At 37.0% G+C, this 25,352-nt stretch overlaps 1 protein-coding gene across 4 annotated transcripts in view; it reads right to left on the reverse strand.

The window, feature by feature from the left end:
• MARCHF1 (membrane associated ring-CH-type finger 1) overlaps positions 1-25,352 on the reverse strand; it is an 859,229-nt gene that overhangs the window by 319,336 nt on the left and 514,541 nt on the right. For 2 of the 4 annotated variants that reach the window (XM_082461846.1, XM_082461845.1), the window contains exon 2: positions 20,867-21,015. The exons of the other annotated variants lie outside the window; for them this stretch is intronic. In XM_082461846.1, coding sequence (XP_082317972.1) covers positions 20,867-20,977 — 111 coding nt within the window. In that variant the 5' untranslated portion in view covers positions 20,978-21,015. The remainder of the gene's footprint in view (positions 1-20,866; positions 21,016-25,352) is intronic. 4 annotated transcript variants of the gene reach the window in all.

Consider the following 25,352-nt stretch of genomic DNA (forward strand, 5'->3'; position numbering starts at 1 on the left):
GGTATGTGGCAACACTTTGGTGTGGCAGAGCTTGGGCCACTAAAGGAATTCGTGGTAGTAAATACAGAGCTTGAATTTGAAGAGCCTCATTCACACACCACACTAACAAGCTCGGAGTTTGTGTTACAGGCAAAGCTGAGCATTGATGGTCTCAGGGCACTGGGTTCTATTTATTGTCTTGGAAAGACAACTTTCAAGCAAAGTTCAAAACGTATTAGAAACAATAACACCTAGCAACAGAAAGACAACTTAGGAGACTATTGAACTATTACAGGGCAGACATGATGGTGGCATGAGCGGAAATGAGGACTGAAAAGACGTTATCAGGTAAAAAAGACATTATTATCAGGTAAAGGAAAAAAGATGTTATCAGGTAAATTTGATGAAACAGTGAGTGAGAGACTGGAGGTACATGACAGGAAAGGATGCACTTTCTAATGTGCACAAATAGATAAACTGTGATGCCTTTTATAAAGACATAGAACAGGCATGGAATTCATGGGAATAAAGAACAAGGTAGGACTCAGCAAGGTAGAAAGTCAGGATTACATGATTCTGGGGCTGGTCTTGTTCCTGATGAGTTGTGTGACCCTGAATAAATCCCTTAATCTTCAAGTCCCTCTTGTTTGTATAATGGAGGGAAGAACATCTGTCCTCCATCACACATGAAATTCATGTCCAAAGAAAAGGAGCTCATGTGACAGGAACATGAAGATTAAGTTGTTTTTTCTGATTGTGATTTTTAACTCATTTGGAAAAACTAGAAATGTTTGTAAAAAGTCCCCAACCTTGAAAAATTAAATTTCATTTCCTTCATCTAGCTCAGTTTAAAGTTTGATCCAAAATGTTATTTATTGTTTTTAACCTCAGACCGGGAGGGCTGGGCTCCTTTTGGATGAAAAAGAATAATGGTTTGGAGCCCATTATTTTATTTAGAAAGACAACTGAGTAAAGCGGACATGAGTCAGAGATGTCCATGGAAATGGGGACAATTACCATGGAATAACGCACTTCGGTTTATCGTGCACAGCCTGTGTAACATCAGTCAAAGCTTTCCAGAAGCAGTTAGAAACACACAGGGAACTGCAACTTCATTATTAAGCCCATGCCCACAAGTGAACAGCAGGCACACGTGGGAACCTGGTCTCATTCTTCAGCCATTCTGACAAGCAAAAGGCAATGAACATAAGCCATTTTAGGTGTTACAAAATTTACACCATGTGTTTGTACTGCACTCCTTCGTTTTCGAAGAGAAAGAGTCAATACGTTCTTTATCAAGAACAAAACAAAACAAAAATTTGTAAGTCAGCACCTGAGTTAATATCATGTTTAACACAGGAACAAAAGTATGTAAAAAAACAGCCTTGCTTTAGGTACATCAGAGTTGTAACTTTAAGAGAACAAGTAGCAGGAATTGGTCACCTGATAAAACCTGTCAAATAACCTTACTAATTAGAGAAATTACACAGACTGCTTTGTGTACTCTCAAACAACTTTTGTGTTATATATAACTAAAATAGGACGTGCATGATATATTATGCTTGGTCAATTTGTGTTGAGACAATAAAACTTTTTTTCACATAGTAGATCTTAAGTCAATCTCTATATTTATACCCTGTCCTCATAGGCGTCTACTCAGGTCAGGGCAGCTTTCTGGATAGGTAGACATATGCTGTTGTTATAAACACAAATAAATATTCGATACTTATATTATTATATTTATAGTAAATAAAGTCCAGTATAATAACTAGGACAGAATACTTATTATCATTTATAATCAATGTATGGAACAGGTAAGGCCACATCCAGGGTTCTTAGAATCCCAGAGTCAGAAGTCTTTATAGACAGGCAGACAGAGGAGTGATGCAAGTCATCCGTGGATTTTGACTGTTTATCTCAAACTTGAGGACTTCACATGTGGTTTACAGAAGCATATATAATTACCTTATATAAAGAGTTAATGTAATATAATTAAAGATTCTTTTTCTTTATTATTACCTGGCTTAGTGACAAGGAAAAATTTGCTTCAAACACCTTCATTTCAGCTTCCCCATCTGTGAGATGGGAAAAGTAACATAACAATGAGTCTCTTGAAAGAAGAAATAAAAATGGACTGACTTGGCTTGGCACAGTTCCCTTGGATAGGCTGGTGATGAACAACATATGGTGGTCTCAGGCCAGGCTGAATGAAATATTTACTTCTTTTTCTAGTGTCAGGAATTAGCATGAAGCTAATTAGAGTGTTTGCAGGAAGAGTTCCATGTAACTGGAAGAAGCTGGCTTTGTAGGGACCCATCTTCAGATCCACACCTACCTAATAGCTGCAATTTATCTTCTGATGCACACTTATTCTCTACCCTGCACTTAGGGCGTGTTAAAAGACACACCCCAGTCTCTCTGTTATGAGGAATCAAGCGTCACCTTTGGAATAAGGTAGACAAAGACAAGAAATGAGGAATGGCCGAAGCTCACAGAGTAGTAGAAACAGTAATCATCAGCAGAAGAAACTGTCTTCCCCCAAAACAGGGATACCAAGTGGACCACTGGCAGCAAAAAGCTCAGAGGCTGCTTGACCAGAGGGCTGTGACTGGAGAATATGAGAGAATTATTTCTGAGCTCAAAAGGACTCGGCCCCCCTGAACACTCTCAGAGTAACTGGAAAACAAATTGAGGAGGTTGAATTTTAGGTGAGCAAGTTGAAGCAAACCACTCTACTGTGGGTTTTAATAATTGCTCTAAATATACCACAGGATTGTTCTGGAGAGATAAGAATGCAATATTTTTTTGGGTAGGGAGGACATTAAAAACACCATACGCTTACTATCACAGGGAAGTTGAGTATCTAACTTAAAGACACACCACTAGTCAGTGGCAGATTCAGAAATGAAAATACCATGAATCACAATTAGAGGCAGTATTTGGAGCAGGCAGGACTGAATTCTCAATCCCAGTACTATTAGACTTGATCCAATCATTTAAACATTCTGAGCCTGAATTTGCCCATGATTATACAAGTAGGAAGCCACAGAGTTATAATTCAAATTAAAGTAATAGGAACAAAGAAACAGTTGGCACACACATGAAAAGACTAAGATAGTAGATTTAAACATCAAAATTAAAAGTCATCAGATTAAACTCAATTAAAAAGCAAATATTCCCATGTGGATAAATAAGTACAACTATTAAAAACTCTATATAAGAGACACAACTTACATATAAGAATAGAGAAAAATTAATAGTTCAAAAAAGATATATCAAACAAAAACTAACAAAAAGAAAGTTGGTGTAGTTAAACAGACATCAAAGTAAACCTTAAGGAAAAAATTGTTACTATGATTAAATAAGAATATTTTATAGTTATAAAATGGTCACTACACCAGGAAGATATAATTACAATTTTATGAAATGAATAATTAAATTATTATATAAAGCAAAATTGGCAAAATTAAAAAGATAAACCTATAATCATATTGAAAAATATTAAGAAACCTCCCTGGAACTGCTAGAAAAAACAAACAAAAAGAAAATCAGCAAGGGTATAACATCTTTGAAAAACATTATTGACTAGCTTGAGCTAATTGATTTTTATAAAACACTGCACCTGATAATTGTAAAATGTACATTCTTTCCAAGAGAATGGGGACCTTGAACATTTACCAAAATTACCATTTGGTGGCATATAAAGCAATCTGAACAAATTTAAAAGGATTGAAATCAATAATAAAATGATAATCAGAAATATCCCCCCCCCCCCATGTTTGAAAGCTAAGAAGTATACTTCTAATAGCCTATGAGTTCTTCTGCCCATTTTTAACTGGGTTGTTTGTTTTTTTGATGTTGAGTTATAAGAGCTGTTTTATACAAGTTGGATATTAATCCCTTATGAGTCATATCTTTTGCAAAAATGGGGCAAAGAACTGCATAGACATTTTTCCAAAGAGGAAATGCAGATGGCCAACAGGCACATGTAAAGATGCTCAACATTGCTAATCATCAGGGAACTGCAACAAAGCCACAATGAGATATCACTCACACCTGTCAGAATGGCTATCATCAAAACAGAAAAACACAAATAACAAATGTTGGTAAGGATATGGAGAAAAGGGAACCCTCCTACACTGTTGATGGGCATGTAAATTGGTGCAGCCACTGTGGAAAACAGTATGAAGGTTTCTCAAGAAACTAAAAATAGAACTACCATATGACCTAGCAAATCCACTCCTGGGTATATAGCTGAAAAAAATAAAAACACTAATTTGAAAAGATACATGTACCCCAATGTTCAAAGCAGCTTTATTTACAATTGCCAAGGTATGGAAGCAACCTAAGTGTCCATCAACAGAAGAATGGTAAAGAAGATGTGGTACATGTATACAATGGAATACTACTTAGCCATATAAAAGAATGAAATTTTGCCATTTGCAACAACATGGATGGACTTGGAGGGCATTATGCTAAGTGAAATAAATGAGACAGAGAAAGACAAATGATGATATCACTTATATGTTGAACCTAAAAAATACAACAAACTAGTGAATATAACCAAAAAAAAGAAGTAAATTCACAGAGAGAGAGTACAAACTAGTGGTTACCAGTGAGGGGTGGGGACAATACAGGGGTGGGGTAGTGGGAGGTACAAATTATTGGGTGTAAGACAGGCTATAAGGATGTACTGTACAATACAGGGAACATAGCAACATTCTGTAATAACTATAAATGGAGTGTAACCTTGAAAAATTGTATAAAAAGCAAAAAACAAAATAACGGAAAACAAGAAAAATCCATCCAAAAAATATCCTATGAGATAAAAAAAATTGTAATGAAAGTATGAAACTATTAATATTTTACATCAAATGATAATTTAAAAAATATATTTCCTCTACCAAATGAGTCATAAAGTAAAAGCTGCACAGAGGGAAATTTATAGCCTTAAAATTCCCATATTAGAGAAGAAGAAAGTTGATATTTAATGATCTAAGTATCTGTCTCCATAAATTAGAAAATAAACAACAAATTGAACCCAAAGTAAATAGAAGAAAGAAAACAGTAAACCAAAAGAACAAAATAATTAAATTAAAAACAAATATACAAAGGTCAACACAACTGAATGAGGAAAGAATAGTATTTCTTTTTTAAATTTTATTTATTTTTCAGACAGCAAGTTCTTATCAGTTATCTATTTTATAGATATTAGTGTATATATGTCAATCCCAATCTCCCAATTCATCCCATCACAAATCTTCCCCACTTCCCCCACCTTGGTGTCCATACGTTTGTTCTCTACATCTGTGTCTCCATTTCTGCCTTGCAAACAGGTTCATCTGTACCAGTTTTCTAGATTCCAAATATATGTGTTAATATACAATATTCATTTTTCTCTTTCTGACTTACTTCACTCTGTATGACAGTCTCTAAGTCCATCCACATCTCTACAAACGACCCAATTTTGTTCCTTTAAATGGCTGAGTAATATTCCATTGCATATATGTACCACATCTCCTTTATCCATTTGTCTGTCGATGGGAAGAATAGTCTTTCTATTTAGTCTTTCTAGTTAGCAGCAGATAGTGCTAAAACAAGTAGATTGCATGAATACCCACATTCAGAAGAATAAATGTGAATCCCCACTTCACACCATGCACAAAGACTGACTCAAAGTTGCACAGATCTAACAGTAAGAGTTAAAACTGTAAAACTCTTAGAAGAAAACACAGGAGTAAATCTTTGCAATCTTTGGTTAGGCAGTGATTGCTCAGATGCCACACGAACAGCACAAGCAATAAAACAGAATATTGATACTTAGATTTCAAAGGACACCACCAAGAAAGTGAAATGACAATCCACAAACTGGGAGAGGATATTTGCAAATATTTTTATCATAAAATCCTATTTATAGTAGGGGATTTGTGTCCAGAACATGTAAAGCACTCTGTCAACTCAGTAATAAAAAAGACAATTGAGGGCTTCCCTGGTGGCGCAGTGGTTGAGAATCTGCATGCCAATGCAGGGGACACGGGTTCGAGCCCTGGTCTGGGAAGATCCCACATGCCGCGGAGCAACTAGGCCCGTGAGCCACAACTACTGAGCCTGCGCGTCTGGAGCCTGTGCTCCGCAACAAGAGAGGCCGTGACAGTGAGAGGCCCGCGCACCGCGATGAAGAGTGGCCCCCGCTTGCCGCAACTAGAGAAAGCCCTCGCACAGAAATGAAGACCCAACACGGCCAAAGATAATTAAAAAAAAAAAAGACAATTGAAAAGACATTTCTTGAAGACACACGGGTGACTAACAAATATATGGATAGATGTTCGGCATCACTAGTGAGCAAATTAAAAATCAAAATCATGACCACATCACACCCACTACGATGGCTACAATCAGAAATACAGACAATACAAGTGCCGGAGAGAACGTAGAGAAATTGAAACCCTCGTATATTCCTGGTGGGAATTTAAAATGGTGCAGTCACATTGAAAATCACGTTGGCAGTTCCTTAAATTGTGAAATAAAGAGTTACCATATGACCAATTGATTCGACCTGCATCTAACCAAGAAAATGAAAATATATGTTCATATAAATACTTGTACATGAATGTTCATAACAACATGACTCACAATAGCCAAGAAGTGGAAATAACCCGAATCGGCTGATGAATGGATAACAGAAGGTGGTGTATTTGTACAATGGAATACTATTTGGCAATAAAAAGGAATGAAGCACTGATACACGCTACAGCATGGGCAATACTCAAAAACATTAAACGAAGTAAAAGAAGTCAGTCACAAAAGATCACATAGTGTACAATTCTATTTATATGAGATATCCGGAATAGACAAATCTATAGAGTCTACGTAGATTAGTAGCTGCCAAGGCGTGGGGGCTGGAGGGAGGGCTGCTGAGTGACTACTGATGGGTACAAGTTTCTTTGGGGGATGCTAGAAATGTTCTAAAATTAGATCATACTGATGGCTGCACAACTCCGTAAATATACTAAAAACCATTGAACTGTACATTTTAAATGGGTTGACTTAATGGTATTTAAAATATATCTTGAGAGCTATTAAGAAAAAATAAAATTGACAAAGCATAAAATTTGTTCTTTGGAAAATACTGGTCAAAACTGGCAAGAAATATCATGATAAAAAGAGATTAGCCCCAAATACCAGTATCAGAAAGAAAAGATGATGTTATAGATCCTGTAAGTGTTAAAAAAAAAAATGACCAATTTTACACTAATAAATTTCAGAATCTACTATCAAGTGGATGAAATTACCATATTTCTAGAAAAACATGACTTATCAAAACTGAAACAGAAAGGAGATAAATTCTGCTTTCCGCTTTTCTGAAATTTGTTGAAATCTCTTTTTGCTGTATGGATTTATTCCTTTTTGTATTTTTATATATTCCTTCTTTGGGATCTCAGGAAGAAAAGGGGATGAATCACTACCCTGAAAGGGAAATAGACATTTGAGAAGAAAGGCAAGTATTTTTATTTTTAAAGAAAAGTAGGTGATTTGAGAGAGACACTTTTAATCTAATAAGAAAACATCACTTGATTCCTTTTAAATCAGAAAGTAGATCATTTTTTAAAATAAATTTGTAAATAGTTTTATAAGAAGCAAACTTATTTTTAACCTCTGCTCTGCATTTACTTGTGTGCCCTGAATCAATGTATTATAGTAATGCAAAGATAAGCATACACTGCATAAAGACTGAGTAAAAGAACATGTTTTCTTAAATGTCTTTCACTGAGTGTAAATATGTCTCTGTAAAAGAATTAATACAAACCAGTGGCAGTGGAGCTAATCCTAAGACTTTTCAGAAAATATAGTGAATAATGTGGTTCTGGGCTTTGATAAAACACTATGCATACGACTGCACTAATTTTTGAGTTTATTCTTGCATAGTGAGAGGCAGTAACAAATTGGCAATGTTACTCTCAATGAATAGTGCTGCTTTGTCTAATTTCCATATGTGAAATTACTCAACCCATGAAAACAAGACAACACATTTTTGTTTGCAGTCTCATTGCGATATGTGTAATAGCATTTGGTTGGTGTGACATTGTGTCTGTGAAAGTTGACAGTTGGTAACTGCAATGTGAAAGCTATTTCATTTTTATCTTCAAAGAATTACTGGATTGTTAAATTAAACTTTATTCCTGTAGGATGTATCAGACACATAGAAACCAGGTGTGTAAGTTCCCATATCTGCATTTGAGTTGCTGGTTTCCTAATGTGGGATCACAGGGCTGTACCCATGGATTATTTCACCTAATAATACAGTTGACAATTACTGTGGTGATATAAAAATATTTTAACAGACCATCAACTAAAAGGTTGCTTTGGCTTTTAACCTAAAGGACTCACTTCCTATGTAGAACAGATAATTTGCTGGATGATACTGTGCTAAATAGTTAAAACGAATTAAGCCTACACAGGAGAATCTATGAAATAACCTTATCCCTTCCTCCAGAAATGTCACTGATAATTATTATAACATGAGGATAATCAACCAGTGATTTCAAATATAGATCCAACAAGTATGCTTCTCACCTCCAAATTCATTTTAAACACTATTTAAAACTGCTTTGCATTTGCACTTTAACATGTATTAGGTGCAAATAAAAAACTCAGAAGAGATTACCACTCCTATAAAAATGCACTAAATTGAGCTATTTTAGATGCTGACGAATCCCCTTGGGCAAGATATTTAGTCAAAACCTAAGTTTTTTTATCTGTGAAATGGGGAATATAAGGGCTGTTTTGCTAATTAAAAAAAAATATATTATATATAATATAAAATATAAACATACACTGCTTAGAGAACACTATTATATACATACAATATATGTATATAAAATATATATTTATGTATATATGTACATAAAATGTGTTCAAAGTGTGCAACAAATTCAGAGTTAAATGTGAATCTGAATTAAGCTTATTTCTAATAAAGTCAGTGTTTTTATCTTTTCCTGAGCATATTCTTTGCAGCGTAGAAAAGTGTAATAGAGCATGGATTCCAGAATAAGATTTGCTAGCAAAATAAACTTGGGCAAGTTACCTCTTTCCTCTGCTGTAGTAAGGATTAAATGGGTTGTTAAAATGTCAGGTGCTCAGAACTGAGCCTGGTACACAGTATGTATTCAACAAACATTAGCTTTTATTGTATTGTTTTCCCACCATGTGCTTTGCCAAGTGAGCAAATACAAGTACATTTACATGGCCTTGTTTCCTTCCCAAAGGATGTGTTTTGACACACAGCTTCTCTTCACTAGGAAGTCTCACTGTTCTCTCAAAGGAACCTACCTTCATGGGGCCACCGAATTATTATAGTCTGTATACATAAGATAACATGTTGGATATTAAGGCTGAATAAAATATACAAAAATATTTAGTTAACTACACTACCTATAGAAAGTGTTACAGCAGGTAGGTAGCTAGATGTGAGCAGAAAAAGGGGGACAGGGGCCAGGTGGCAGGAAACCACATAGCTTGTAAACAGCAGGGGTCCATGGACAAAGAAAAGCAGGAACCTTCAGATTGACAGGAAACAATGCGTGTTGGGGTAATAAGTGTCCTGGAGACAAAGAAAGGTGAGGAAAGGCGGGACTCTCCTGCGTCTGAATGTAACCTGTTGCTCCTTATGCTCTCATTACAATAAAATTAGCCTTGCAGATAAGAAGTACCCATCATCACCGACACCATGACACTTCTGATCTAAGCTAAATAAGGGCAAAAATCCCTCCTCCCCTCGGGAAGGTGGAGGTGGGATGAAAATCAGGGAATACAACCTCCAAACTCCTCCCAAATGAACGTTCTGCCCCTTCATTTCTACGCCCCGCAAAACCGGGCTGCCAAAGAAACCCAGGGCAGCTCCCCGCCTGTCTGCCCACTCTCCCTCTGACAGCATATTCTTGCTTAAATAAATCCTCACTTTACTTTCCTAACCTCCCTGTCTCATTTCTGAATTCTTTCTGTGAGGAGACAAGAACCTTACACTCACCAGGAACAAAAGTACAGTCTTGTGTTAGGTCACGTGTATTTCTCTAACTCAATTCCTGAAGATGGTTCTGCTTACTAACTACACAAAATAGATAATATGTCTTTAAAAGTAAACGAAATTCAGGAGTTTAATTTTCACATGACAAATGGTTTACACAGGGTCATGGAATGCCCCTTCTCATCCCTCCTTACCACCATCCTCTTCATATCTCCAACTCTCAGTGTCTACGGGGAACTTGAACTCCCGCAGCTGGACCAGCGTCACCTAAGGGGTCTTCTAACGCCCTATGTTTACTCCCTGTCCTATCCTACCTTTGACTGACTTATTTGTTTTCTTCCCTAGATTCTTGAGGATAAGGACTGTCTTTTTTTTTTCAGTACTGTATATTTATTGCATAGTGCAGGGCTTCACACAAAGCTAACTATCAATACAGAGTAGTTAAATGAATAAATGAAGACACGTTATAAGCTGGGTGGTAACTGTGATTCAGATAGCTCTGAATCACTCAATTTCCCCCAAGACTTACTTACCCCTATTTTGTTCCATGACAACAGACAGCTCTGGAGTCCCAAACTGAAACTCAACAATGGACAGCCCTGGATGTCAAACAATTCATTCATCAGGCCTTTCAATGACCGTAGTGATGAATTAGTAGGGTAGCTGCTCTAGGTTAAGCATCATTATATTAAATGATGTGACTATCAAATATTTCAATGAACAAAATACACTCTATGAAGTAGCATAGAACTCTGGATTCCTGTTCTGCCACGTTTCTAATCTTCCTGCATCTTCATTTCTCTGTAGGTGTCATCAGAACAGCAGTACTTGCTTTCAGGGTTACCAGGACATTTTGAGATACATATCTAAACTCGTCAGCATAGAACAGGCATTAAAAATACTCTTACTATGTTATTGGTAATTGTGTTTTGAGATATAAATGTATCTGAGATATAAATGAACTCTATCCTATTTGAGTAAGAAGATTGAGTAAGAAGATTGTTGCACAGAAATAGCTTGGATTCTTCAGGACCACTCTGACATGTTCCACTTATTTCCAGGTACAATTTTTCATTCTGAGGCCAAAACAAGCTGACTTGACAAATATCACATCAATGTGTCCTGCCTGGTCCCTTGCTATAAAACATGATGACACTCCCACAAAAACCAACACAAAGAAGACAACTTTGCTGTCTGTATCACTTGTGAGTGGAGAGAAAGAAGGCACCTCAACTCCACACTTGTCTATCTGGGTACACACAAAAATGACCATTGGGTCTCAGATAATTAAATCAGTATATTGGAAAATCAGTACGTTCTAAATACTATACAGACAGTAGAATTAAACAACCATTGAGAATTAAACATTTTTTTGAGAAGCTCACAATTTAATTTATATCTAAATGAAACATAAAGACCTGACACGTTTTGACAAAGAGCAGCTCTGAATATGATCTCGTGACTTACTCTGTAGAGGAAAAGATCTCTTCCTCTGAGGAGCATTTTTAGATCAATCACTACTATTGTGAATAATCATGTTTTGACATTGTTCAGTAACTATACAATTAAAGTTAATGCATTACTTTAAGCTGCACGGCGAATGTAACCTTTCTTTGTGATGTGATGTTTGAGGCACCAGTCTCCCCCCTCTGCATTCTTCAGTTCAATCTGTTTCCATAAAAACCACTGGGATATATTTTTAATGATTTACTTCCTTACAAAAATCAAAGATTTTGAAAGGCATAATGTCTTTTATGCCATTTCCCTCCTTTGTTTTTTATAGTTATTCTAATAAAAATTTAGATTTCATTCACTATTGCCTTTGGCAGTACTAAGTAAAGGCTTTGTAATAGCAATTAAATGCAATAACTGATAAACGATCAAATAAGAAAGAATCCAAGGGAGGAAGAAAATGAGGTTAAAAAAACCTTGCAAACTCTATTTGCCCTGACTTATTTATTTTCAGAATGTGTAAAGGCTATCACACAATGAGAAGCTGGCCCACTTGCTCAGAGACTGAAAGAAATAAGGGTGAACCTATTGAAAATAAGTCAATATGTTTAATGAGAAATTTAATATACTCAATCTCCTCTTTTTATTTACCATTTATTTGGTTTCTAAGAGAGGTTATGTTTGCGGGGCAATACCAGTCCATTTGCTGTAGGCAGATATATGATTTCCTTCAGCCTGATAAGACTAAAAATAGACTAAGGGGATAATTGGAAAGAAAGAGAGTAAGGAAGATGACTGGTAAACCGTAATCGGTAAATGTGTTTTCTTAATAAAGACACATTTACATTTCATTGTCTCATGCACTGGGGAAGCTATCTGAAATATTTTAAATTCTTACCAAAGGGGAGCCTTATTCCAATGGAATGCAGTTTTTATAATCATGATTTCAGTTTCCAAAACTTTATGTATTTTTGTCATAGAAACTATCTCAGAATTGTTTGATCTTTCAGACTAGTTTTTCCATATTTTAAGGCATAGGCATTTCTAATAAGAAGGGATTTAATATGAGATATCGTACTTAATAGAATTTTGTAAACAAAAAATAATTTCGCTTTCTCTCAGTTCATGCTGTCTGCTCAAGCTGTTTATCCATTCTACAAATTTTATTAAGTTCCTATTCTGTTCCAAACACCAGGGATATAGAGGTAAACAGGACAGATCTTCCCTTTTCATCTTATATCCTAGTGTAGAAAACAGAAAATAAACCAACATGCATTCATATTTCTGTAACTATTTTCAGATTAGGATGAATCTATTAAAAAGAAAAAAGAAAATCAGAATTGGTGTAGAGAGGGAATGGGTGAGGCACAGTTGGATGAAAATCAGGAGTAGCTCCAGTCAAAGCTGCTATGGTAGATGTGCCAAGTCTTGAAGGAAGAAGCTAGCCATGCAAGGATCTAGGAAAAGAAGCTTTTCGGCATATAATCTAGATCTATTAGGAATACACATATACTCCCTGTTCCCATCTCCTTCATTTGCGTAATAAACATCATCTCCATATTACTAATTTATGAAGCAGATTCCTTTTTCCCTCAGTTTTATTTGTTACCATTTTTGCATAAAGATAGTTGACTTGGATCAAATATTATGGTCATTGATCAAAAGGATGTATTTCTTCACTCCAATTTAATGATTAAATATTATATATTACATTCAATACACCATACTCTAATCAATTCAAACAACACCATTGCTGAAAGTTACGCATAGAAGGCAAATAATTTAAAACATTTTGTTAATTTTGAACACAAAATACTTCAACCTACTGGACTTGGATAATATGGCTATTTCCAGCAGCAAATGATATCAACATTACAAATCTTGGCATAGACTAAGGAAAAAGATGTTATATTCATCTGTCTATAGCAAAAGCTCTACCCGACTTTCTTTTATGTTTTCATCTAATTTTGCTCTTTTGTGATATTATCGTTCTTTGAAATGGTAGGATCACTTGTAATTAATTAAAGTTACATAAATTCTAGGCATGCATTCATTTTCTGTATGATATCCAGCCATTGTTCACTAGATCATAAAGAATGGGATCCCAGATGCAGAAGTCTCAAGTTCAGGGGCTGATTTCATCTATATTACACAAATGTCCAAGTGGGCTGGTTTAATATAAACCAAAGAAAATACTAGTAAAGTCTATGAGCAACAATAACAACAAAAAAGCTGATGATGGTATGGCTTTTCAATGAAAACATACAAAAAGAAGCAAAAATAAAAGTGCACCATTTTAATTTCTGATTTTTCATAAGCTTAATAACTATGGAACTTTAACCTTCAACACAACTGTTCTATTTTGAAAATAACCTTATTTTGAAAATAAGGTTATGCCGTAATTAAGCATGAATCTTTTCAGCTGCTTGTTTCATTAATAAATACTTATCAGGCTATGTAAGGAGGTACTTAGTCGTCCAGTAGCTGAAATTTTGATTTCTAAAATGTGTATTATTAAGTTATATTATTCCTAGAAAGAGTTTACAGCAAGTTGGAAAAATCTTGGGATTTAAAATTAGACAGAAATCAGAATCACAAATTCTGATTTGCCACCGGGGTGAATTACTTCACCTTTTTGAGTTGCACTATTTTCACTTACATTATGCCAAAAACACTATCAACTTCTCATAATGGGTGTGGTATATAAATAACCTGGAAATTAGAAGTCCTGGGTCCTTATGATTTGGAGTGAATTACTTAAACTCTTAACAGCATCTCCAGTTCATTATGTATTTGAATAATTAAATTGTATTGTGTACATTTCAGCAATGGCCCCCAACCTTTTTGGCACCTGGGACCGGTTTCGTGGAAGACAATTTTTCCACACACCAGGCGGTGGGATGGTTTGGGGATGATTCAAGTGCATTGATTTATTATGGTCTCTGTGCAGTCAAACCTCTCTGCTAATCATAATGTGTATCTGCAGTCCCTCCCCAGCGCCAGCATCACCTCAGATCATCAGGCATTAGATTCTCATAAGGAGCGCGCAACCTCTATCCCTCGCATGCGCAGTTCACAGCAGGGTTCGTGTTCCTATGAGAATCTAATGCTGCCGCTGATCTGACAGGTGGCAGAGCTCAAGCGGTAATGCAAGCAATGGGGAGCAGCTGTAAATACAGCGGTAATGCAAGCAATGGGGAGCAGCTGTCAATACAGCGGTAATGCAAGCAATGGGGAGCAGCTGTAAATACAGAGGTAACGCAAGCAATGGGGAGCAGCTGTAAATACAGATGAAGCTTCGCTTGCTTGCCCTCCGCTCACCTCCTGCTATGCGCTCTGGTTCCTAATAGGCCATCGACCGGTACCGGTCCGTGGCCCGGAGGTTGGGGACCCCTGCATTTCAGTATGGTTGTGAGATACAATGACACAATGGACATAAAGACTGCTTGAAAATTGTAAAGCTTTATAAATATATGTCTTATTACAAATAATTATATACATATATGTGTATATATATATATATGAAACATACTTCTCCTTGAAAGCTTCCTTATCTAGTATCTTCAGTCTTTTCTAGAGCAGCAAGTACCTCATCCCAGACCATGGACACAGAAGCTTGGAAAATGTGTCCTGAGCTGACACATACATGATTGAAAGTGGCAAATCACCTCATCTAACACATAGAGTGACACTTTGTTCTTCTTTTCTACCTAACCATAGTCTATTTATAGCCTTAAAGAACCATCACTGATTAGAGGAAAGTAATTTTTTCTGGAGTCATTGATGACTACCTAAAATGACATTTTTGGATCTCCCTATTTTGACTTCCGTAGATTTTTTTAAAACTCCATTCCTCATAAAATCTCTCACTGTCTTATTTCTATTTCTTATGCTATCCTTTGCTCTCATTTTGAATTTAATGTTGAACTCTGATTTGATTCAAGAAATTGCTTAAGGGTATAGTCAATATAAGGTATTTTTTTGTTTTCTTTTTAACATGTAAACTTGTGTTACAATAAATTTGAAAGGTTTCTTCCCTGCCTGTCATACAAAGGGCTCCCTCACCCCATAGGTTAAAACTATGAAGATGGTTGCTTAATAAGTATCTCTCAAACCCTTCAATGTTCTCACTCAACTTAAGGGATTTTAGGCTAAGTAAGCACTTTCTGAATTTAAAAAGCAGATAGTTTGAACTGCATTATAGATGAAAAAAAGTGCTATTTTTTTTCAATTAGGTCAGTTATTGAGGATGCAATGGTGATACTGGCCATATTTATATGTCAGTCAATGCAGAGCAGAGAGTAATCTAACAGACACATGTAATCAAGAGATTATAAAGAAAAGGCCCTATTTGTTTTTAGGTCACACACTGTAATGTATTATTATCTCCTTTACAATCTTTGTGTTTAACCAAATGTATACCATTCAAATAATGACTTTTTCCCCCAACCTGAGAGACAGGAGAGCAGCCCTCTGGTTTTAGACTGCTTGGACTGTTGGAATCTCAGCTTCACCAGTCCTAAGACCTAAGTCACTTTCAGCAGGTTTTACATTTCTCTATTATAACTCAGTTCCTTTATCCACAAAATAGGGATACTAATCATGCCTACCTCATCGGATCCTTGTAGTATTACAAACGGGAATGTGTGTGAAATGCTTAGAAAAGCTCCTGGCAAATAATCATCATCCACAACCTCCTCAACCTCCTTTTTCTCCTCCCCCCCCTCCTTATCATCATTAGATGGGGTATGATTTGTACAGAAAAGCCTCAAATGCTCTGGGTGACAGCAGAGAGTAATAGAGTTAAAGCCTGGGGATATAAAATGGAAAGGCAGGTACAAAACTTCTAGCACTCAAAGAATGAATGCATTTGTGGTAGAGGCTGGCCAAATGCTCTCAATTTCCCTATTCTGGTCATATAGGAAGACCTTATTTCCCATCATTCTGACAGATACACTGGGGTATGTCACTGGTTCCACCCAACGGCATCAGGGTAGTGATGCTTAGCACTTCCAAGCCTAAACTGATACCTACACAGTCACCCATTCAGACGTCACCCCTTATCTGATAAACTCACTACTAGCAGGCCTGTGTTTAAGACAGCAGCCCTGGGAGATGCGAGCAGCAGAGATCTCTGCATTCACTGTCTGAGGATCAAACGTCCTGGATCAGACTGAGCCATGAGTGAAAACAAACCTTTATGATGTTAAGCCTATGAAATTTCTGAGTTCGTTAAAGCTTCCATTCTTAATTTTCCATACTGATTACTAAGCTAATATCACTCAGCCCTAAATCCGTTCTCCTGTACTCTACGCCGAGATGCTGGAGCTGGGAGCCTTCAAACCAGATGTCTCCTTTGACATTTACTTCTTGGTCAGGCTCTGCCAATGCTAGTGCTAAAAGAAACCAGAAGACAAGAGCAGAGAGAGGGCTCCGTTTCTGTTAGTGCTATCCCACAAGACTTAAGTCGGCAGTGGAAGGTGGGTCCAGTTTCTAAGTTTTTTTCACAGTCCCTGAACTACCTTTATTGCACCAGCCCCTTCCCCCCACTTGAATATATAAGGATTGAGAAGTGCATCCCCTTTAGGGGTCTGGGTCCTAGATCTTCAGGGCCCTTCCTCTGAGCTCCAAGGTTTCTGCATCAGCTGAGAAGCGTCCGTCCTCAGAGTCGGGGTGCAGTTCTGAGGGGTCCCTCCGTCAACCTTTTAGGTTTGAGTAGCTCTAGTCTCCTCCTTGTGTGACTCCTCTGCATGGGTGGTCGCTACTTCTTGCAGTTACCAAACTTGTGTACCTTTCTGACATTTTCAATCTCCCAATAGCAGATTAAATAATTTTTCACATTATATATTCTGTTAAAATTGCCTGTTTCTGTTTTCTTGACTGTACCCCAACTTTTACAACTATCCGAATACAGAAATCAGCAGCCAAAGTCTGTGCTACCATAAGAAAAGTCTAAAATATGTGGCATTTGTTTAATGTGTAAGCAACGGGGAGGGGGGAAACTGATTACAAAGGTAGAAAGCTATTTATCTGCCTGATGTTTGGGCAAAACTATTGGCAAGATCTCTACTTGAATTAACTCAAGAGGCAGACCCTGGGCCTGCTGGGCTGGCAACACTCAAAATAGATTGAAAAACAGAACTTAATAATGTATGTTAACTGCTATCAGCTACATTCAGCAAGGTGTTACAGGAGAAATGTGAGCTCAGGAACTAAGTGGGTTGTGTGAAAGCAGATCTGACCAGGAATAGAGAGAAGCCGAAAGTTTCAAGGTTTGTTGGACCCAATGCCTGGCTTCTTCTAAACCCCAACTGGTAGACCTGCCATTGAAGTGAGTGTTGAGTAACAAAGGTCCAATGAAAAGTTACATTTGGGGGCTTCCCTGGTGGCGCAGTGGTTGGGAGTCCGCCTGCCAATGCAGGGGACATGGGTTCGAGCCCTGGTCTGGGAGGATCCCACATGCCGCGGAGCAACTAGGCCCGTGAGCCACAACTACTGAGCCTGCGCGTCTGGAGCCTGTGTTCCGCAACAAGAGAGGCCGTGACAGTGAAGAGGCCCGCGCACCGCGATGAAGAGTGGCCCCCGCTTGCCGCAACTAGAGAAGGCCCTCGCGCAGAAACGAAGATCCAGCACAGCCAAAATAAAATAAATAAATAATAAAAATTATTAAAAAAAAAAAAGTTACATTTGAATACAGTGACTCAAGGCTAATATGATTTTTAGAGCTGACACCGAGTGGACCCTCTCAGTTGAACAAAGCATCTCCGGACAAAGAAGTTAAAGATGTGGTCCTCCTGCCTGTTTTTCAAGATATGATCATCTTGAGATAGAGACATGGAGAACTGGAAATCAAGCGCAACCAAGATAGAACTTTGCTAGGCACACGGACTATCAGGAAGCAAGGAGATCAGAACCCTGGCAGATTTCAGAGGATTGTCGTACTGAAATACCATGATTCCAGCAGTATGAGCCTTGAAATTCTTAAGACTTAAAACAACTCTTGGTTCCATAGTTTTCCCCAAACAGGAAAATATTTTAAGGCTATACAAGTTTCATTAGGCACTTTAAATGTGGACAAGGAGAATAATAGAAAAGGAAGAACTTCCCAGAGGGCGCATCCAGAGGCTAGAGAAAAGCATGGACAAGGGAGATCCCCCAGGGAGCAGGGTCAAGGCCAATTCAAGGATCCTCCCTGACCTAGAGGTCAGGGAGACTTGACAATGTCTGTCCAGCAGGAATACACCACTGACTTCCATGTACATTTAATTCTTTCTCTTTCCAAATGTGAGTGTTTATTGTGGTTTCCCTTTTCCTACTCCTCTCCTTCATATTGGGTATATATATATATGTATGTTGGGAGCTGGTTACAAAATATAAATCCTTTATTTATAGGTGATTCACCCTCATCATCATTAGATGAGGACAACGAATAACCAGAGACCATGAATTTGAACTGAATCCAGTGACTGAAAGAATTTTTAGTTATCTCTCTTGGAAAATAATAACCTTCTTAATGAAAGAGTGGAAACATGACATGAATGTTTGGCGACCAGAAGAGTGGACTTTGGCAGAGATGTCCTTATCTGCTTTTCCTGCCCACATGGCTTCCTGATATTCACCAGCCTCCCTTGCAGTTCAGATGGGGCTATGAGACTAGGTTTTGGCAAATGGAAGGATGTCTACACGTTTCAGGTTGCTCCGTAATAGCTCATGCACAATGGACTGCATAGCCTTTTCCTTTCCTCAGTGACCTAAGAGGCCATGTACTTAAGAAGGCAGCATAAAAAGATGGATGGAGTCTTTGAATAATCAGTTAACCTTTGACAGTGAACCCCCAAGGAGAGCTGCCCCAGACACATGAGCTATGACATAAGGAATATTTTATATTTCTGAGATTTGGGGGTCAGGTTACAGTGACTGAAGACTATTGCCCTAATACAGCATGCCTTACCTTCAGAAGCCAGGCTTCTAGTAATCCTAGAAGTGACATTTACTAGCTAAGTGACACGGGGAAAGTCACTTAACTTCTCTGGACCACTACACATTTGTAAAATGAAGCTAATATTAGGTTACCCAAAATTATAAGAGAAAGTCAGGCCAAATGTTTGCTCAAGATTTTTTTAATGGTTTTGATCTATGGTTCTATGAAATAGGAATTAAGCACTAAAGCCACTCTAATGACATCACAGAAGTAATATTTTTATTTAAAAAATTTTAGTTATTGCATGGTACCTACAAAATCCAGCCTTATGTATAAATATTGTGCAACATGTGAATTTAAATGGTGTTAACTCATGCCAAGCAGTTTTATTGAAAACAGTAATTTACAAAAGAGCATATGAGTTAGATGAAACACTGCAGATAATAATTTCAAAGAATGTATTCCCTAGAACTTTGTCCAATCACATTGCATACTTTCTTCATACCCTCAGCCCTCTCCCTATAGTCTAAGATGATGGAATTAAACAGAATTCCCCTTTCTATGTTTTGTCAATTGAAAGCCTATTCCTTTCGATGGTTTCTCTTGAAATTCACTCAATAATGTTTGCTCAGGACCATTATTTTTAGGTAAAATGATAGAAATTATCAAATAACTCAAAAGTAAAAGAAAAAACCTAAAACCTTTGCTTATATTTAATTATATGTTCACCAACTAATAAATCAGGTTAATGAAAGTACGTGTTCTTATAAAATGGTAAAATAGCAATTAAAATACAACTAACATGTCAATTTAAAACTTAGAGATTGAATGGAATTTTCCTTCCTTAAATCAAAATGAAGTATGTTGCAGCCAAAATCTAAACAAAGAACTTATAAAACTCCTTTTGCTAATGAGTTCTCTTTTCCTAATCACTGGGAAATAAAAGCTAGCTGAAGCCGAACATGTAAACTTAAAGCAGAAAACAAAACAAGAACGAGTATGTTATTGATTTGGTCTTCAAATCATTTTAGCAATTAATTCACGAGTTTATATCAAAATTATAATTTTTTTGAATCCTATATATTCTAAAAAATGCCTTTAAAAAGGATTCGATATAGGAAAATACAGAAGGTAGGATTCTGATTTTTCATTATTTTTGGATAACGTTACTTGTTTTGCTCCATTGATTGCATTACCGAAGTGTAGAATGCAAGGTATAAACTTTAAATGTCTCTGTAAGGTCCCTGACATAACGGACGGGCGATGTCCAAAGAAACAGAAAGAAAAAAAGAAATTGTTAATCTGAATTAAACTCTAGATTCTATGAAATTAAGATGTTCTTATTACTACCCGTTGATTAAGCGACGTCTACATGAGCAATATAATACATTGTAAAGCAGAGAACTATTGAGGAAGCCCTCCCCGGCCCCCTCCCCATTCCCTCCGCATCCGTTCGCACAAGCCATCGGAGGTACCACGGCTGCACTCACCAGTGTGGAGGTTTGCGAGGCGTCAGCCCACTCCTCTGAGCCCTCGGGGGTCCGCGTGTTGTTGGGGATCCTGCGAGGGTTACGCGCTATCGCTTCACACCAGCCCAGCATTTTCTCCTTCCTCTTATCCCTTTTCAATTTCTGAAATTCTGAAAATAATTTACATTCCCTGAAACAGGTCACTTGTTTTAGATGTCTGTTTTTGGAAAATGTACATCATTGAAATGAAATAAGCAATTTAATGTAATACCAGTGGAGGCACTTTATTTTAGCCAGGTGTTACAGGGCGGAAAAGAAGAATACACTGATCATTAATGACCTCAGAACCACAGGCAATGAAAACAGTACACGTCTTACTCAAAGAGCCTAACGTTTTACACCCCGATTTGTGACACTTGTAGATGGTGGGAATTCCTTGCATCAGGTTCTAAGTTATTTTCAAAGATCAGTTTCTAACAAGAAGTTCTTACCTTGAGAGCTAAGAACAGACTCAGTTCCTCATATATCTACATATTTCAATATCTAAAATTTGGCATAGCTTTTCAGCTGAATGTCCTACAGATGCAGAATGAATTGAACACAGGCCAGTGATGAGCATTACTCATTCTGGCAGTGGCATGACTATCTCTCTCATAAAATTCTGCCAACTAAAGAAGGAGAAATTTTAGTGCAAGCATGGTAAAATTAATATATGACACCCATCACCAATCTATTAAAATAATAATTTTAAAAATCTCCTTACTATATCATGAATAAAAATATTCCACAACTCTTTCTAGCTTTCCAGAACTTCCCATTTAAGGAATTTTTTTGTTTGTCTCTGAAAAAGTTATATCAACAATAACTTTTAATGTAATGAAGAAAACATTGTTTCCTTGTAAAGTTTTACAGCCTAGTTTTTCCACTCCACCACCCTCAGTAATTAGAAATAGTTCATTGCAGATCTTTAGTTAAATGCATTACACTGTCAATTAAATATCAAAAATAATGTGGAGTAATTATTTTTCACAGCATCCAAAGCAATTAGCAATCTGGTGGTTTATAACATTTCAGAGGTTCAAAATAGCACATTTCATAGGACTAAGAAAAGTAACATTAAGAACGTTTGCATTAACGGATTGATGAGTTATTACTCTAAATGACAAAATACTCAAGTGAAATGGACCTGAACAATGTAAATTGGAAATTATTTTTTAAAAACTTTCATAAAAATTAAGTCTAAGATACTCAATGGAATGGCCTTTTAAATAAGACTGGCAATCTTATATGAGTGAATCATTCATCTGAGGTGCAGGAAAATGGGGAGGGGAGCTTCAAAACAATTGTGTGAATGAGCAACAAATTATTAATGTTTGCCCTTTCAAACACATTGCTTGAGATTTTATTTGAAAACTCTGATCTATGTAATGCAAAATCTGCATATCCAACTAATTTACATTCCACAGAAAGTAAATATTTCCACATTCCTGGTACACAGTATCTTGGTTAGTCATCAGTTTTTAATTACATTTCTTGAAGTGTACTAACAGTAAATGAAAATGAGTATCTTTATTCAAAAGCAGGGAGTGAAATGATACATCATGACCAAAACAGTTCAATCAAGTACAAACAAATGTTCTACTTGTAAGTCATTTGGCAATTAAAAAAAAAATTTAACTCCATAATTAAATATATCACTTTAGTGCTTATAATAAAATGTTGAATTCATACATGAATAAAAAGCATAATAAAGTGGCCCACAAAAATTATATCATCAGCATCCATTCTGCGATATGTTTTTAAAAGCAGTCAACTTCTTATTTCCTATTCAGTTTCTGAGATTAAATAAAGCAGTTTAATTTCATTTGCAGCCTTCTCTTGTGATGGTGGTGGTCATAGCTATATTCCTCCTTATTCAGTCAACATTAATCCTTAAGTATTTTTTGAGCCTCTACTATACTGTAGGTACTGAAGTAGGCATGGAAAAGCCCTAAGAGGAAGATTACTTTCATTTTTGATTTGAGTCAGATTCAATGCAATGTTCTCGAGAATTTTAAAATCCAAGCATAACTAGGATCTTCCTGACTCCCTAATTTTTGAATTTGTGAACTTATATGCTCAACTCCAAGGTGACTGCCTGCCCCTTTTGATCTTAGACGTCCTCCCTGAAGTTTGCTTGTGCAAACCATCTTTCTGAACTGTTTTGTTGAACAAGTCATCGTGACAGGGCTATTAAACTTTGGACTACACCTGCTGATGTAGTAAAATAAAACGTCAGCTGCGTTCTAGTTTTTTTTTTGCATGTAACAGATATTATCTTAATTCTAGGATGATTAAGTAGGTTAAATAATTCAACCAGTTAAATACATACTCTTTTTCCCTAAATAATCATCATCGAATATTTACCATGGACACTGTCCTGTCTGTTGTGGGAAAACAGAAAAGAAACATGATACATGGCTATGGCCTGGAAGACTGGTAAAGCTTCTCTTTGAACTTGGACATATTCATAGGAATATTCACAAAGAAAGTGAAATGTGTGAAATGACCAGAGCAATCTAACTAGACAGCATCACTTCACCTTTTTATCATATGAATGAAGAATGTGTGAGATTATAAGAAAGGCCTCTGATGGTTACATTACTACATCTGGACATTCACATCACCTTATAAGAGAAAAGCTTTTGTCTAATGACGTGCTTAGTATAATGTGCATCCACCCACTTTACCAGCTACTTTTGAGTCGAAGAATCGTATCTGAAAGAAACCAATGTTTCAGTGGCCTCCAAGGAAGCAGCACAGGTGCAGGTGAGTTGAAAGAGAGGGAGACAGGGAAGAAAGGAGAGCTCCACTGCCTCATCCTGTAAATTCCTGTGGGTAAGAGACTGTGATAGTTGCTAAAGATAATATCTTCTTCTCTGTTATCACAAAACACTCAGACTTTAGGTTACACTTCACAACGATCTTTTTGGCAACATGGATGACAAAGTAGAAAATTCCAGAAATAGTTTAGTTTATAGATTTGAGATAACGGAAGGGTTGACAATGGTGATTGCTGAGCCTCTGAAGACCAGTATTCTTCCTACACAGGTCTGGAGTGCGCACCATATTCTGAGGTGTAAGAATATACTGTCAGTCAGAAGGGTGGGCAAATTATGAGCATTTATAATTAACCCTAATGCACTTTAAACTGTAAGTATCACTAGTAATATATCAGAATGGAAAAGTGGTCATTAAGTATTCATGTCAATTACCATCTAACCATTGAACCAAGCTAATATGAGATGCAGCAATGAGCAGCTTATATAATGATCACAGGAAATTGAGATTTAACTAAGCTTAATTTTTAATATGCTACCCCTAGGAGATATTTAATTTAATAAATAGAAACACAGTGCATTCTCTGTGAACTAAATTGACAACAAATTAAAATTAGGAAGAAAAAAATGCAGGGCAATTGGGTGTATGTCATAGAGAATAATTCCTTTTAATTCAGAAACATTTAGCAAACCCTTCCTTTGTGCCAGACAGCGTGCTTGCAACTACTGGTCAAGGGATTAAAGCGATCTGGAGTTCCAGGTAGAGGGAAACTGACAAGTCAATCAAGTTCTGATAGCAGTGCAATGAGTACTATGAAGACCTTGAGAACAGACGTTTGACTTAATATCAGCTGAAGGAGACCGTTGATTTTGGACAACTCTCCAAAGAAAATACAACTACAGATAACTTACATGAAAATTAAAATTCTTACTGCTCCAAAGGCTGCCACAACCAGCTTTGCTACACAACGCTAGGGGGCCTCCTTCCCATTGTAATCCGTGTAAATGGCACTGCGCTCCAAGGGGTGCGCTCCACGTAACCGCCATGTGAGTGGCGTTCCTGCAGCTACGCTGCCTGGCGGAAAGAAGGGCCAGACGATTTCTCCAGGTGAGCTTATTAAAATTACCTTACTGTACCCCAAAACTAATGTAACTCAGCTGGTGGGAAGCAGCCGCATGGCAGAGGGTGATCAGCTCGGTGCTTTGGATGCGATAAGGAGGGTGGGAGGGAGACGAAGAGGAGGGGATATGGGGATACAGCTGATTCACTTTGTTATACAGCAGAAACTGACACACCATTGTAAAGCAATTATACTCCAATAAAGGTGTTAAAAAAAAAAGAACATTTTTTTCTCATAGATAGGAAAAAAGCGCAGCTGCCTGCCTCTACCTTGCCTGTCTACCTCCTCAACTCTCTCCTTCCTAAAACATTGCCCACTCCCTGCCACATCCAGGAGAGTATAGTTAAGGGCCTAGTCAAGTCCTTCCCTCTTCACCACATACATGTAACTGAGAAAGTCTCCCCCACCTCCTCATGTACACAACCATCCTCAAATTGGAAACTTGAGGATAGTCCTTGTCTTAAAGAATTTGAAAGGATCTTTCAAATGAAAATTTTAGAGATTTGACTATATATTTCTTTAGCTAAGTGTCCTTAAGAAAAATGTCTCAACAGTTGAACACTTTCC

The sequence above is a fragment of the Balaenoptera physalus genome (assembly GCF_965194825.1).
Source record: "Balaenoptera physalus genome assembly, chromosome: 5".
Classification (NCBI taxonomy): domain Eukaryota; kingdom Metazoa; phylum Chordata; class Mammalia; order Artiodactyla; family Balaenopteridae; genus Balaenoptera; species Balaenoptera physalus.